We start from the raw sequence: 15,728 nt of genomic DNA on the forward strand, positions 1-15,728 counted from the left end.
GTGCGTGAAGTCACCGCCGCCGTCACGATGGGCGACGCCTCCCCCGTCCCAGGCTTCCCGCGCGCCTTTCTCCCTTAAAAGGACAATGGGGCGCGCGAACGAGAGAGCTCGATTGTTGAGAATGGAGCCGTGGGAACGGCGCGTGCGCAGAGCGGCGGGCGCTGAGAGGAGGGGCGGAGCCGGAGCGCGGGAGGGGGGGCCGCGAGTGCGCCCGCACGGGCTGGCGGCAGAACGCGAGGGGAGGGCGCGCGGCGGCGGGAGCGCCGCACGGGGCACGGCGCTGCACAGGGCGCGCGGCGCGGGGCTGGTCTGCACGAGCGGGTGTGCGGTGAGTGAGCTCGTAGTGCTTCGGGGCGAGCGGGGAGAAAAGTGCAGCCGAGAGGCGGCGGGAGACTTGATGTTGGGAGTTTCTGTAGTGTTGTGGGGGTTTTTTCTCTCCCCTTTTTTTTTTTTTTTCTTTCTTTTTAAATCTTTTCCCCAGGCAGGCGGTGGGTCGCGCTCACAGTGTGGAGCCCGCAGCTGCACGTCGGTGCTGAGCGCAGGTGCTACCGCGCACACCTGTGGCTTGGGGGGCCTGACAACGCGCTGCCGGGGCGGGGGCAGAATCCCGGCGGCACGCAGCCCGGCCCGGCCGGGGGAAAACAAAGGGCCATCGTGTGCCGCCGTCGGTCCGGGGCTCGGAGCGCGGGGAGCGGCCCGAGAGGGTTCGGGAGGGACTTTCGGGGAGAGGCGAAACTTCGGCAGCTCCGTGCCGTGCGGTCGCTCCCCGCGCGCCGTGCCGGCGGCCCCGGAGCCCCGCGCCGCGCTTTGAAGTGCAACTGTTGCCATGTTTGAATTACGTCAGGGCCGAGCCATGAGGAACCCGCGCGCACCGCCCGGGGCTGGGGAGGGGGCGCCGCGAGCGGCCCGGCCGGGGGCGGCCGCCGCCGGGCGCTCAGCGCCGCGTGCTCCTCGCTCACGGGTCCCGTCGGAGGCCGCGGGTCGGGGGCCGTCCCACCTGGCCCCGGGCGGCGGAAAGTAGGTCGGTCGGCAGCCCGCCCGGGGGGGCCTTTGTTCGCGGCCGGAGCGCGGCGCTGCCCCGCGCGGTGCCACGCGGTGCGGGGCGGAAAGCGGCCCCGAGCCCGCTTTTCGGCGCCCTCGGCTCCTCCGTCCTCTCCGTTTTCCCACCCGACTTCGCTCTTCTTCTCACACGAGCACGAAGTTGCCGTTTCCCTTCGCGCGAGGGCGTGCGGCCGCGGGATTTAAAGGGCTCGCCGCCGTGCCCGAGGCCCGCATTGAGCGCTCGGTTCTGCGATCCCTGAAAAGTCGGGGTGTTGCCGCGCCGAGTGCCCGCGGCACCCGTGTGTCGGGCCGGCGGGGCTGCCGTGCACGGCCGCAGCGGCGGCGGAGGCTGAGCCGTGCGCTCGGGCACGGACACCACGTGTTCGTCGCCCGAGGTGGGGCTGTCAGCCCCGCACGGCGCACGTGCTGCGGAAAGCCCCTTCTCCGCGGGGCCGGCTCGCTGTGTGGTCCGCGATTTTCTCAAACTAGAGAGATGACACGAGTCTCGGAGCAGGCGCTGCGCTGGAGGGCTTTGTGTCGGCAAGTCCTTGGAGGCAGCTGAGTGTTCCGGGCTCTGCTGTGAGCTGCAGCCGCGGGGTATTCAGACGCACCTCTGGGCTTGCGGCGTTGTGCTCCTGCAGGAAGCAGGCAGTGAGCTCCTCAGCCAGTGGGAAAAGTTCCTCCTTGCTCCTCTCCCGGTTGGGGGGATCTCTGGGAGCTCCTGGCTGTGTGCGGCTACCCCAGTCAGAAGAAAGCACTGCTTTCTGCTTAAGGGAAGAAAATGTGAAGAGTGCTGGAGCATTCACCCGGATTGTGATAAACAGCATTAGGTTTGCCTTGTACAGAGCAACAGTGTCACTAAAGTGCTTTGCACTGATTCTCAACGCAGCTTCTCTTAAGTGAGCAATGCCTGCAGCTCTGCTGCTGAGCCTGCTGTGTCCTGGAGCTGCCCATCTGGGGCTGTCCAGCAGAAGTAAGGCAGCCCCTTGGCCTAGGCTGGGAGCAAAGGCTCAGCAGAACACAGGGGTGGGGCTCCATTTCACGGGCTTGTGAATTTCTGTAGAATGTGCTCTGTCCAAAGTCTACATGAAATGACTGCTGTTACTGCTTGAAGACGTGGAAGTGTCTTAAGTGAAGTGACTTTACTATCCTGCTACTACTTCTTTTGCAGCCGTCATCAGACATTCTAACCTTGTGATAATAAAACCTGTTCAGTGTCTTGTGATCCAAGTGTCCATGATGCTCTTCCAGCAGCAGGTGGTTGCTGGCAGCGTCTTAACAGCTGCAGTGCATCCAGATAAGTATCACAGACTCATCGAGCAGCTCAGGTTTTCCTTGTGGGGCTCCTGCTTAGGCTGAACATGGTTTTAGTTTTGCAATAGGAGTTTCAAGAGGGGGAAGTCCTCTTTAGAAATGGAATGTCTGCAGGTGGGACAGGTTTGGGATTTCTTTTTTCCTTATGCAAATCTTACTGATTATTGTTTTCATGCTTTGGCCTATCCCTTCTGGAGCGGTAACCGCATAGCAGCGTGCAGGAACGCCCAATACCTCGGCCTTTCACTCTTTTTCTTTGTGTAAATGAATTGGGTTTGCATTTCCCATAGAAGATCAGCAGGTCAGCAGGCGCCTCTGCAGCTCGGCTACCGACAGTTTCACTCAGGATAGCTGTGACCTAGCTTGAGTACTGTGGGAGTCTTAAACAAGGAAAAGCAATGTCTGGTTTAATTTCAGTGTGGTCTGGGAGTCTCTGCCAGTTGCATCTGTTGTGCTGAGATCTCACTGCTGCACAACGGTAGCTGCAGACAGGACTGGCGTAAGAATTGGCTCACTGATGCAGCTGAGCTTATCGAGTCAGAACTCGGCAGGATGCTGCTTCATTCTGGTGTGCCTGGACTGTAGCAGTGGCCAAATGTCACTTTCCTTCCAGTAAGGTTTTGGGCAGACAGAGGAAGGGAAGGCACCCTAGGAAGTTCTGGAAGTGTTACTTGTTTGTGGACGTGTGCTGGATGTATGCACTTGCTGATGCAGAAACCAGAGTATGTGTAGCCTTTCTGTATTTCAAGGTGCTGGGAGCATTGTGTTGCACTGAGAATGAATGATCCAGGCCAGAGTGAGGAGACGAGAGAAGAGAGAGGTGTGGAGTAGTCAGACTGGCATCCTTTGGTTCTCCTGTAACGTGGGGGAGTTTTTTCTTTCAGCTTCATGAGAAGCAGGTGAGCGCGTTCCTTCTGAGTGGCCTGATAATTGTGTTACAAAGGGAGACATGCCTGCCTTCTAGGAATTCCTTCCTCTCTGTTATTACAGATTTCTCATTCTTCTTGGGTGATCAAGAAGAATGCAGAGGAATCTGGGAAGGCAAATGAAAGCGGCTCAGCTTTTCTTAATCTGAGAAGTTCAGAAGTTCTTCCTTGACTTGAAATCTTAATGAGCATCTGAAGCAATACCTTTTAATTTAGACCATCAAATTAAGTTTTGCAAAGAAAACTGAGTCCCAATTTCTAGTCCTGACAGGCAACAAAAGCATGAAAGAATTCTCACATGCATATGATGCATACTGCTTTGTACCAGCCCTTCACAAACGTAATAAGCAGGGTGTGTTTTTCTTCCCCCGCCTATTCTGCTGCTCTCTGCTCTACTCTGACTTTCTGCTATTCCTAAAATGTCAGGGCAGATGTACGGAGAACTTGTTCCTTCCATTCCAGCTGCTAATGCAGGACTTGGGGTAAACAGCTTCTGTATCTGCAGGGGGGCAGGGGATGAGGATTGCTTTCTCTCTGACTTGAGGGAGTAGCATTCCCTATGTAGTTCAGGTACATCTCCAGTTCAGCAGACTGATAAATATGCCCCACTAGGTTTTCTGGTTTTTTTGGGGTTGGTTTGTTTTTTGCTGGTGAGTGGTCCCTTTCATTTCTGCACAGCTGCTAATTTAAAAGACTTCATGTATTTAAAATACCTTGTTTAAATTTGGCAAAACTATCTTGTGTGATGCTTTTAATTTTTATGGAGCTGCAGTCCCACCTGGCTTCTTATCTGTCCCCAATTTCACATGGTTAAGCTTCCACAGCTGAGATTCATGCATTGCAGTAGTAGGAAATCTAGCCTGTGTTATACTAACTGGAAAATCTTAACTCCCTGATTCTAATCTGAGATCTACCTACGTTGCAAAGCTTTCAGTAAAACCATTTGAATGGCCCGGTCATGTGTCCTAACTACACCTAAGTCTACAGAGAAATAATGTCATCTCCAGCACTAGACAGACAATTATGGAAAGTTGAGATGGAGCACTTTAAGTTTAGCAGTGTTGGTAAGTATTTGTAGACTTAAGTGCAGTCTGCATTAGCTGCTGAACTGTGCAGCTGACAGAATATTTAGTGCATTATGGTCAGATGGCCACTGGTTAAGATTAAATGTGGAACTGGACGGATGCCTTCCATTTACAACTGTGCTTGTCAGAGAAATGTGTTCTACTTGTGGTTTTTTTGCTACTAGCTTTTCCCCATTCAGGCATGATATATGGTAATACCGTTACTGACCGTTCATCAAGTGGGAAACAGATGGCACTAGTTTCCCTTCTATTGAAAGACTGTATTGAGAGGCTGCTCCTGTGAGAATGGCAGCAATAATGCAAAACAAAATATTTTCGGAATATATATATGTCTGATGCCAGCCTTTGCCAGAACTTTAATTGTAAAACATGCATCTTATTTCTACTGTGATATAAATACCAGCTGGTGGCAGAGATCACCTCGTCTGTGTCTGGATTTCTGGGAGTTTCTCCCTGGGTTGGAAAATCAAGTAGCTGAGATCAGTACTGTGTCTTGCCCTGTAACAATCAGGATGCTCTTGCTGCTTAAGTTTTACAGTTCTCATGAACTTTTTGTCTGCAGTTACCTCTTGTCTTTCTAAAGAAAAGCACCAGATTGCAGGTTAAGGTAGTCACATAATCTGAAGCCACTGTTTGGTAGCTGGAAATTCCCCAGTGGAAGGTGCTGTGCTGTTGGATCTCCAGAGGCTTGTTAAACATGGTATCCCTGAGAGGCATCTGTCTGAAGGGCAATACTGCGTGCTGAGAAACAAAGTATGTACTCTGAAGTGTCTGCCTAGACACTCCTTTATTTGTCATGACAGTCCAAGGATACTAACTGGATTTCCTGGCCAGTGCTGTGCTAATAAAGGGAGCAGAGAGTCCCATAGGAAGCATTTGGGGTGATGCTGCTGGCTATGCGCAGTAGTCATCCTTGGGGGAACCTGGCTGGAGGTGAGCCTGCAAACGTGCACGAAGGAGTACAGTGCTTCAAATGTGTGCCAAACAGCTGTGTTAACCTTGGTTGAAAGGGAGAGCATCCCCTCCATCTTTCTCATTATTCAGTTTGTGCATGTCCCTTACCTTTTCTCTGTGAGGGATTTGGACACAATGAGTGTTGTTTTTTGTTTTTTTTTTTTTTTCCTCTTCAAAACTCTGCTGCCCTTTGCTACCTGGGACAGCAGAAATTTGTCTTGCAGTGTCCATATGTCCTCATTTTCCCCTGTGGGGTTGGCGGTATTGTTGGAATTAGTCCATGTGGAGGACCATGTTCAAGCCTGGGTGGTTGATTCACTGACTTGTTGTGATCCTGCAAAAACACGCAGGTTATTTATCCCTATGTGTAGTGCCTGTCAGTAAGGTAAGTGTGATGCTAGGTGTAGTCATTTCATGGAAGCATGTAAATCTTCCCCTTGCACTGCTGTGGGTGAAGATTTGGAGACGGACCATGTGCTGCCTGCATTCCCCAGTGGCTAAGCTGCGTTTACTGGGGCATGGCAGTCCCTGGGCTTGTGAGGTGGCTGGGAGTTCCCACTGATCAGATTCTCCCACGTGTGATGGAGATGCTCTCCAGAAAGCCCTCCTCGAGCCACCAGACTTCTCAATAGATGTGCTGGAGATAAGCTTTTGTTTTGTTGTATTTTTTTTGTTGTTGTTGTTAGCTTGTACGAGACTTGGCGGTTTTGTCAGAGGAAGGGAGAAAACTGTGCTATTTGCATGGCTCTGTCTCCTTTCAGTTCTTAAAAGCAGAAGTTCTCAGCAGTGGAAGCCTGTTCTCGGTGAGCTTCCTGTCACCAGTGGGCTGTCCCCTCTGAGCAGTTTGCCTGCGTTGGATGACAAGTGTCAGAGGCCTTGCTATGGCGTTGGCTGGGCAAACCACAGTCTGTTCAAACAGTGCCCTTCTTGGAGCAGTCCCTGTGTGGCCATAACATGGGCTCTGTGCAGCCCACGTGGCTAGCAGAGCCTTTGTGCACATCCTGGCCCCACACCAGGAAAGCATCTGTTTCACTTGGTGCTCTGTGGGACCTGTGTGCCCTCTGGCAGCCCATCATGCTGGGCCTGAAGGCATGATGCACTGGGGAGCACCATAGGCTGGAGGTGGGGAGACCTTTCTAAAGGGCAGTGGGGTGCCCTTCATAGAAGTATGTGTAGGTAAGAGCTTTTGCTGCCATAGAAGCTGCTCGTCTGGGCCTGGCTGTCAGGAAGAGCTCCCCAGTGCTGTGCTCCGTTGAGGGCTGGAGGGCTCCACCCTGCTGCTCTTAGAGCGGCTTTTCAGGTATGTCTGCCCCACAGCCTGGAGGCACGGCTGCAGCTCGTTTGAAGTGACTCCTACTCGCTTTCCTGCTGCTTTCAGCACGGTGGCGGGTTTGCAGTGAGGGTAGCTGATGATGACAGCCTGGTTGCTGTGACCTGGGGCTGGGGTGGGTTGGCACGATCTTCCTGCAGCCCGCTTGGCTGCTGGAATGAGTATGGCTTTCCTGCACTGCATCTGCACCTCTGGGTTATGCTGCTGCTGTAGGCATGGACTTGGAGAACAGTGCAGTCACAATGGATATTGCTTGATATCCCAGCTGTTGTTCAGTCTTCTGTAAGATAATAAGGTGTGGATTAGGTGCATCTGCTCTTTGGAAGCAATACGAGATAGATCAGGCCAGTGCTCTTACCTGTCCTGAATTACAGCCCAGTGTTGGTTTACCCAGTGAATCACACAGGTTTTGCTTTCAGTATCTAAAAAGTGATAAGTAACACCAGTTCCTGTTTGTTTCAGCAGGCTACAGCTGGGAGGAAAAAATGTTTGGCTTTCACAAACCGAAGATGTACCGGAGTATAGAGGGCTGCTGTATTTGCAGAGCTAAGTCTTCCAGCTCTCGTTTCACTGACAGTAAACGCTACGAAAAGGATTTCCAGAACTGTTTTGGGTAAGACTCTTCCTTCAGTCAACTCTGCATCTCTCGAGGTTTTGATCTCTAAGCTGCACACCTGATGCACTGTCAGATGTGGTTGGCTTGGGTAGGTGGTGGGGGAAAGCCCCAGCCTCCTTGTGACTGTCCCACTGTAGGACTGGTTCCTCTGCTGTGTGTGGCATTGCTGGGTTATTAGCCCAGTGTGGCTGCTCATGCAAGCTGAAGCAGATGACAGCATTGAAGGCTCTGGCCAATTCCTCTTCGCCCTCACAGCATATGTGGTGACTTAGTTGTGATCCTTAGAGGTATAAATCCCTGCGCGAGGTGGAAGGCAGCATGGATCTGTGGAGGCTTTTGGTTATTCTGGAGATTCAAGGACATGAGATAAAGCTTGTACCTTATTTTGGCTATCGGTGCTATTGTTCTGATAAGGCTTATTGATATGTTAGTAAAACTTCTCATTGGAGACCATTCTGGCGAAGAATAAGAATTAATTCATCAACTTTCCAGTTGATCGAAGCTGTGCCTAATGCTTTTGTTACTGGTGCTTCCAAACAACTAAATAGCAGTGATTTCTTGTACCAGCTGCTGTGGCCTTTTAACTTTTTGAAACTTTGCAATTTTGTCATTGAATTGTTAACAAGACAAACTCTTCTGATTACCTCACTAAAATTTCAAAATAAACAGCTTCTGCTGCTGTAGTTTTCCTCAATTTTTTTTTTTCCTAGGAAAAATACATTGTTATATTCAGCTTTTTTCTTTCCAGTCTCACTGGATTGACTCTCATCAAAATCTTAGGCCAAAGTTTAACTTATATCTGCTGTTTAAAAACTGTATGTGTTTTATCAGTATTGCTTCTCTTGTCTCAAGCTTTTAACTTCACGTGTGCAAATCTTTGCAGGCTTTGTGAGTCTTTACCTTGTCTCTTTCCTTCTTCTCCATCACCCCCCTTTCTAGAAACACCCCTTTCATGTATGGTTTTATAGCGCTTTGTATTGACCGTGGATTTTTGTTCATAAATCTGATGCTGACAGTTTTTGCTGTCGTAATTCTTGGCTGCTGCCCTTGGCAGTGGAAAGACTGAAGGCCCATTGCTTTTTTTATATATATATAAACAGCAGTAAAGAAGCTTGCAGAATACTGGAGCTTTTGGTCTTGCGCTATCTGAAATATGTTTGCCAAGGTGAAAAATGCAGTCTTAACTCTGAACAAATAAGGGCTTATCTGAGCCTGCCTGCCCATTCATCTATACATGTTTCAAAGTCCTCTCATTTGAACAGCTGGAAAACCCAACTCTGTGTTCCCTTTAGTGTGGATTCCTCTAGTGTGATTAGCTGTAGAAATGATTTCTGAAGCAAGTATTGCTGTCGTTTCAGTGACTACTGTTTCTGAAATCCTATCCTGCATGTATGCAGCAGTGTGTTGGATAGTATTTGTTACTCATCCTTGAAACTCTGTGAGAAAGCTAAGAGCTGAATAAGCTTTTGTCAGATCTCAGAGTTTTGTTCCCTGCTTACGCTCAAGGAATAGGATTATTCCCTCTCCAATCAAATCAATCCAATCACTGAAGCTGTGGTTTAAAAGAAAACAAGGCAAAACAAGGCAAACAACACATAAACAACAGAAGGTAATAGGGCTGGGTTTTCTTAGCCTCCTTCTGGTGGCGAATTACAGTGCCTTTTATTTCTACATGGAATAATGTTTTTCTGAAAGTCAGACCTGGTCTTCAGATGGCACTGATGAAGCACCTCAGATTAATTGTCATGCCTGAAAATCAGATCTTGAGAAGGAGCCCTTTTCCTTGTGCTTCTGACGCTGTTATTGCATGATTGTTTTTATTAATTGTTATAAAGTGATTTTTGCTTTTCATTTTTACCAGGCTCCACGAGGCCCGCTCAGGAGACATTTGCAACGCCTGTGTCCTTTTGGTGAAAAGATGGAAAAAGTTGCCAGCAGGATCCAAAAAAAACTGGAATCACGTTAGTTAATTTATCTATTTCTTCCCTGCCCTTAATTAACTTGCCTTCTACTTCAGTCCGTTCTACATCAGAGAGGGAGGCACTAGAAAGAGTTTAGGGGTTGCTATTTCCCAACTGCCTTCCCTCCCTAATCCCAACATTTCTAAAACTTGCCTGGAATATTTCTTGTCTTTGTTAGACTTACGTGCAAATTGTGATGGTGCAAGCCATGGATGGAGTTGCAGACTAACCTACCTTGTAATTCCTTGTTTTCACAATCTCATAACTTTGTCCAGAAGTCTCTTATGACACTCAAAACATTATAGATAGAATTTGGTCTCTGTCCAAAACTGGTCACTTTTTTAATAGCTTGAACAAGCAAGGTGACTTATTCCAAGCAGCACACAAATCAATGTGGCTTAATCAGGTAATTAAAGACTAATATCTTGCAGCTATTCCTGCTCATATGTTCTGTTTTGATCTATCTAATTCAGTTTGGGCCTAAGGCTGGTAAGATGATCAGGATTCCTTGTGTATGAAATAAGATTTATAAAGGAAGCCTTGGTGAGAACAGGATCCAGAACTATGATTGTTACTAGCTCTAGCTTTATTAAAAAGTTAAACTAATGATTTAAAACAACAAAACCAGTCTCTAGGGTAAATGCTTAGTTGTCATTCTTTTGATTGAGCCTCTATAGATGTAAACAACCATTGCCTATTCAACTGAATCTGTCAAAATAGGAAGAAGATGTAAGTTTAGTTGGATGTACTTTTGAAACTGGTTTGCCTTCTTTTCCTACAAACTCAGCCTCTTATAAACCAGACTTAAGAGAAATATAAGTGTGAGTACGCAGAACTGCTTTGGTTTAACTAGACTGCTTTTGAGCGTTTCTGCAACACCCTGGAAGGAGGTTGGAGTGAGGTGGGGTTGGTCTCTTCTCCCAGGTAACAGCCCTAGGACAAGAGGAAATGGCTTTAAGTTGCAACAGGACAGGTTCAGGTTGGATATTAGGAAACATTTCTCAGAAGGAGTGTAACTGCCCAGAGAGGTGGTGGAATCACCATTCTTGGAGGTGTTCAGCAACTGTGTGGATGTGGCACTGAGGGATGTGAGCATGGTGGGGATGGACTGGTGTTGGAAAAGACCTCTAAGATCATCCAGTCCAACTTTAATGATTCTGTGAGCTCCTTCGGCTAGATCAGTGCAGACATCTTGACAAAGGCAGTATCTGGGCATAATTCAGGATCACTGTGTGCATTTTCTGTGTTGTAGGTGGTAGATGCCAGGGCTGGACCCAGTCTGAAAACAACACTGAAACCAAAGAAAATGAAAACTCTCTCTGGAAGCAGAATAAAGAGCAATCAAATCAGCAAGCTGCAAAAAGAATTCAAGCGGCATAGTAAGTAGATCCAAACCAATTTTGATTATAAGCTTTGGCTTCCCCTAAAACTTACTGCTAAGTGACCATGTTGAGTTGCCTCCTGGATTCAGTTGTGCTCTCACACATTCAGGCTTTCTCTGTTCCTGTAACCTCTTGTTCTCAGTGTGCTTGGGGAGGGGGTGGAATGAAAGGGGAGACCGTGTGCAGGATGAGTATCTGAAGGGGGCTGGTTGTGTCAGGTGGAGAAGTGACAAGGAGAGGGTTAGAAGCAGGGCTGGAAGGAGTAGGCAATTGCAGCTTATATCTCACGTTGAAATGACGCATCTCTTGGAAGAACTTCTTGGGCAAAGCCCTCATTGAAGTTGAAAGAGATTTCCCCCTGTTCTCATTAACTTGCTATGATAGTTTTAAGCTCTCTCCTCTCAAGAAAGGCTGCTTGCTCTGCTGATACCACTATCAATCTTTTTCTTCCATGTATGTTTTCAGCCTAGGCTTTCTATTTAGCCTGTTTGTGTTCTGCCCCTCTTCCCCTCCCCCCCCCCCCAACATACACATGTACTCTGTAAGCTCCTGCCATGTTCCTCTGTACAGTTTCCTTAAACCTTCTGCTAGTCTCAGTGATTTCTTTCCACTAGCACTTAGACTCTCAAATAGATATGGATTCATATCTTTCCCACACATCCATCTGTCAGTAACACTCTAAATATATGTCAGCAATCTAGTTTCTTTTTCCTCTAAAGCAAACCTTGTAGCTTCTTAACTGTTGCTGTCTTGACCTTCTCTGTTTTCTATCATTCTGCCTGACCTGAAGGAAGTGCTCTCAGAAGAACCAGTGAAGGCCTTGAGCTTTTATCTACTCATCCAATGTGCAATAGTCAATTCTTATTGTGTTACTGTGGGTGGTAGAGGCAATTAAAAAGGAAGCTAGCAGTATCTCTATTCAGATATGCATCTGCATACCTGAAGTTGATAGCTTACAGTTTTGTTCCAGCTGGAGCTTTAAACTACCTAATCCATTGCTCTAATCAGAAGAGCTTTGCAGGATTTTAATTTAATGAGTAAGAAAGGAGATTTGCACTGAAGGGCTGCATCTGAAGCAAAGGTCCTGACCAGCTTCAACAGTGTTTCAGTGATTACAGAGAAGAACCAGGATCGTGTCTGAAGTGTAGCGTGCTGCTCAGGCTGCATTTGAGACTCTGACCCTGAACCTCTTTGCAGTCCTTCACACACAGGGACCTGCTTCAGTCTCCCACATGATGACAGATGTTCTTTCAAGGATTTTTGAAGTAGGCAGGGGCAAGAAAAATGGGTTACTATTAGGCTTTTGTTGTTAATTAGGAAAGTCTTTCTCTTCGGTTCCCGTCTGCATGTGACCTTTTGAAGTAAGGAAAAGGATGAGTTACTACATGTCTTAATTCTTGCATTTATTCTCCCCCACCCTGCAGACTCTGATGCCCACAGCACCACTTCAAGTGCCTCCCCAGCTCAATCCCCCTGCTACAGCAACCAGTCTGATGAGGGCTCTGACACAGAGATGAGTGCTGGGTCCAGCAGAACACCGGTTTTTTCCTTTCTAGATCTCACGTATTGGAAGAGGTAAAATGAAACAGAAGGTGTGCTCTGTACAGACAGCAGTTTGTTTCATATTCAGTGATCAAGGCTGCTTCCTCAGGAGCTTGCAGGGTGCTGCTGCTGCTGAACTTGTGTTAGAGATATCATTTAAGTCACTAAGTATTCTACAATGCCTATCTGACTGGAAAGGAACACCATGTATTCAAGACTTTTTCCCCTATCTCCCTCCAGTTCTTAAACAAAAACATGCTATCTGGAGAGATGTTCTTACATTTTTGGGAGTAACGAACAATATTCTGAATGTCACTGTCTTGTCTTAAAACTATGCTCTGTAGATGCAACAAGTTACCATGTTACCATGTACGTATGTTTTGCTGCCAAGCTGAGTAACCTAGCATTAAATTTGATTGACCTGTGATGGTGGTCATTAAAAAAAAAAGTGGAAAAGCACAAGATTTTCTTGGAGCTTGGGTTTGTTTTATTACGTGTTATGACACACTAATCCCTTGTTTAGCTAATTGCTATACTGGGATCGTTGTGACTTTGCTGCCTCCTCTCAAATAGTGTTTTTGAATGCCTAGTTGTCAAGGTTAGCTTAACCTAGATAGCTGCGTAGCTGAAATTTGTCTGCGAAGTAAAATGGGAGACTTAGTTTTATGTAGGCATGGCTTTTCTATGTGCATGGTTTTGTTTGTTTGATTGGTTTTTGTTGTTAGTGGTCGTCTTCTTGTGTTTTGTTTTAGTTTTCCTTCCCTAAATCATGATGTGGATTTAGACATTGATTTGCTCTCTCTCTTTGGACAGCCCCTCCTGTCATAGCCAAACAATGCTGAGGCTCAAGGAATCAGTGTCACAAGCTGTCTGCATCTCTGCTTGCTTTTTCTTTCAGGCAAAAGGTCTGCTGTGGAATTATTTACAAAGGGCGTTTTGGGGAAGTCCTCATAGACACTCATCTCTTCAAACCTTGCTGTAGCAATAAAAAGTCTGCCACTGAGAAGCCAGAACAAGAAGGACCACAATCCCCAGCAATCTCTACCCAAGAGGAGTGGTGACTTCCTTGGAGAGCTGCAGACAGTTATACAGATCCTCTTATTCTCTGGAAAAATACTAGAAAAGTGACTCTGTTCACATTGGACACCTGCTATGCTGCCAAAAGACTATTCCCTAGAATTGTTTTGGGTTTTACTGCTACAATTCCACAAACTCTGAAACTAGTTTGTATCCTTTCAGAAAGACTGTACATAATATTTAAGATGCTATGGAACACTTAGTGAAGCTGAATGCTGCTGCAAGGTTGTCCCTCTTATCTTTCCCTCCCACTCCCTTCACAAGTGAACTTGAGAATGGGGTTTTGTATATTAAAGTGTATGTAGTTCATCTTTCTGTATTGAAAGAAACGGTGGTTGTAAGGGTTTTTATTTTTTTTTAAGTTGGTTGGTAACCTCCCTTAAATCCCCAAGAAAATATTTCATTCTTAGATATGTATGAGATGAACTAATACATATAAATGTTGTCACCTCTCTAGTTGTATAAATATATATATTTTGAAGGTGTGGAGATCTCACCCTATACTACTGACGTTGTAAGAAAGACGGATATGTGACAGACTGTTAACTGCAGACATCTCTACTGTAAGTGATAGTTATCTGAAAAAGCCTCCCAACAACAGATGCTCTTAGGGAAGGGGTAGGAGCACTTCCCTTCTTAGCTAGGAAGGGAGGAGGAGGAGTTGCCTGAGAATTGAACACAGTGAAATGGATGGGAGACGTTTGTTTGTTTGTTTTTAACCTAGCAGCAGACCCTCTGGGCTTTGTGTAGTAACTGACCGGTGATTAGAGGAGGACCAAGAAAACAACCCGATGCCCAAGTTAGGTGTAGACGATGGCCGTAACCAGGTAACGGCTATATCTCTTGGCCCAGTGCAGCTCCAATGTGACCACAAAAAAGACTACTTGCTGGTTTCAGGCTTGACATAAGACCAAGCCACTTGCTAAGCAAGTTAGATTCAGGTCTGGGGACGCAAGCTGATTCCAACCTGTGGTTTGGATTCACAGTGCTTGTTTTAGAGCCACACAGCTTCTCACCAGCAGATCAAGGCTTTTGTAAATACTGGGCTTTTATTAGGATTGGTGCTGTGCTGAATAGAGGCAGCTCTGTTTGCATACATGATCAAAAGATTCCCAGCTGAACTTGTGTGCAAACCAGTGCGATGTTCCTTCAAACTCCACTTTGCCTTTAGGGTGATAGCAGCTTCCTGGAGGAGTGTGCTGCAGTTTTAGTTCCCCATTGATTCATGTTCCTTTATGAAGGTTTAATTTGTGTAACTTGAGAATTATGCTTTTGTTTGTTTGCTTTGGGGGGAGGGAAGGGATTTTTCTTTTTACTCTTTTTGGGATGTTCTGCAATGGATGCTACGAGCTTTCCTTGTTGTGCGAGTCATCCGTGTAAAACTTTGGTGGGTAGGGCTTAGGACTGGATTTCTGTGTAATCTCACTTCCTGAAATGGGAATAGTTAGCAAATTAAAATATAGGTAGGAAAGGATATGCAGGATTTAAGAGGAGCCTCCATCCTCAAAGCTGTTTTTTCCTTTCTCCCTTCTGTTGAGTAGTCCAGCCTCTGAGGAGAGGATATCAGAAGAAGGCTTTGACTTATCACAGCCTTACATCTTACAGCTTTCATTGCTCTTTTATTGTGTTGTTGTTTTGTTTTTTTTTTTTTCCTAAGCTCCCTGAGATTCTGAAGGGAAGACAAAGCTACATGCCTTGCTTTTCATCTGCAACCAAATGAGTGGATACTTGTATAACTGCCTAACTAGGTCGGTCATGTCTGATAAGGACTTGAGCAAGAGTACTGGCTATTTTTTGCAGACACCTGCCTTTATTGGAGTTTGTGTTTTCAGCATCAGTAATTCTGTACACCTGAGGCTGCAGTACTGATGGTAGGTTGTGCTCTGATACGGATCATCTCTTCTTCTGTATTTATTTATTTATTGCTAGATTTCAACTGCCAACTGCTTCCCCACTCCCTCCCACCTGTTCCATTCCTGGTAGTAATGCAGAATGAACTGTATGTAGTCATGCACTTTGTATTAATGTATTAGAAATCTATGGAACCTGTTTTGTACTTTTATACTGTTCAGACACTTGTAATCCAAACTTTTTTTACTAGGGCAATGAATAAATTTAGACTTATTTAGAAAATGAATTCCTGTTTATTTAACCGTCCGCTTAATTAAGCTCAGTGTTTGAACCAGCCTATGCATTCATTTGTCTATTTGAACAAGATTTCAAAGCTTCCTTTTTTGGAGGAGGGAAGGCAGACAACTCTCTTTGCAACAAGTCATTTTCTATTTAATTTAGGAAGACGAGCAGAGCAGAGGAAGGACACAGTGCTTACTGTGGTGGGTAGCTGCCTCTACAGAATTCTCCAGCTGTTCCCGGGCACTGTGCTGTGTAACAGCCAATTCCTTTTCTGGAAATGGGTGGTGCTGGCTGGTTCTCCAGAGGGTTGCTGACCGCTCACAGGCATCCAGCAAAACTAGTGGAAGCATTCAGAGTAAAGTGCTGA

General features: G+C 46.7%; 1 protein-coding gene across 2 annotated transcripts; it reads left to right on the forward strand.

The window, feature by feature from the left end:
• The first annotated feature begins 206 nt into the window (after positions 1-206).
• On the forward strand, positions 207-15,361 carry SINHCAF (SIN3-HDAC complex associated factor). 2 transcript variants are annotated; one of them, XM_048934359.1, is made up of 6 exons: positions 207-328; positions 7,113-7,263; positions 9,128-9,227; positions 10,480-10,606; positions 12,034-12,184; positions 13,050-15,361. In XM_048934359.1, exons 2-6 carry the CDS (start codon positions 7,136-7,138, stop codon positions 13,210-13,212), a joined length of 669 nt encoding a protein of 222 aa, XP_048790316.1. In that variant the 5' UTR covers positions 207-328; positions 7,113-7,135; the 3' UTR covers positions 13,213-15,361. The 2 variants fall into 2 exon arrangements, with proteins under 2 accessions (XP_048790316.1, XP_048790315.1); XM_048934358.1 differs by having other exon boundaries at positions 7,116-7,263.
• Positions 15,362-15,728: the final 367 nt, after the last annotated feature.

This window comes from Lagopus muta, chromosome 1, assembly GCF_023343835.1.
Source record: "Lagopus muta isolate bLagMut1 chromosome 1, bLagMut1 primary, whole genome shotgun sequence".
Taxonomy (NCBI): domain Eukaryota; kingdom Metazoa; phylum Chordata; class Aves; order Galliformes; family Phasianidae; genus Lagopus; species Lagopus muta.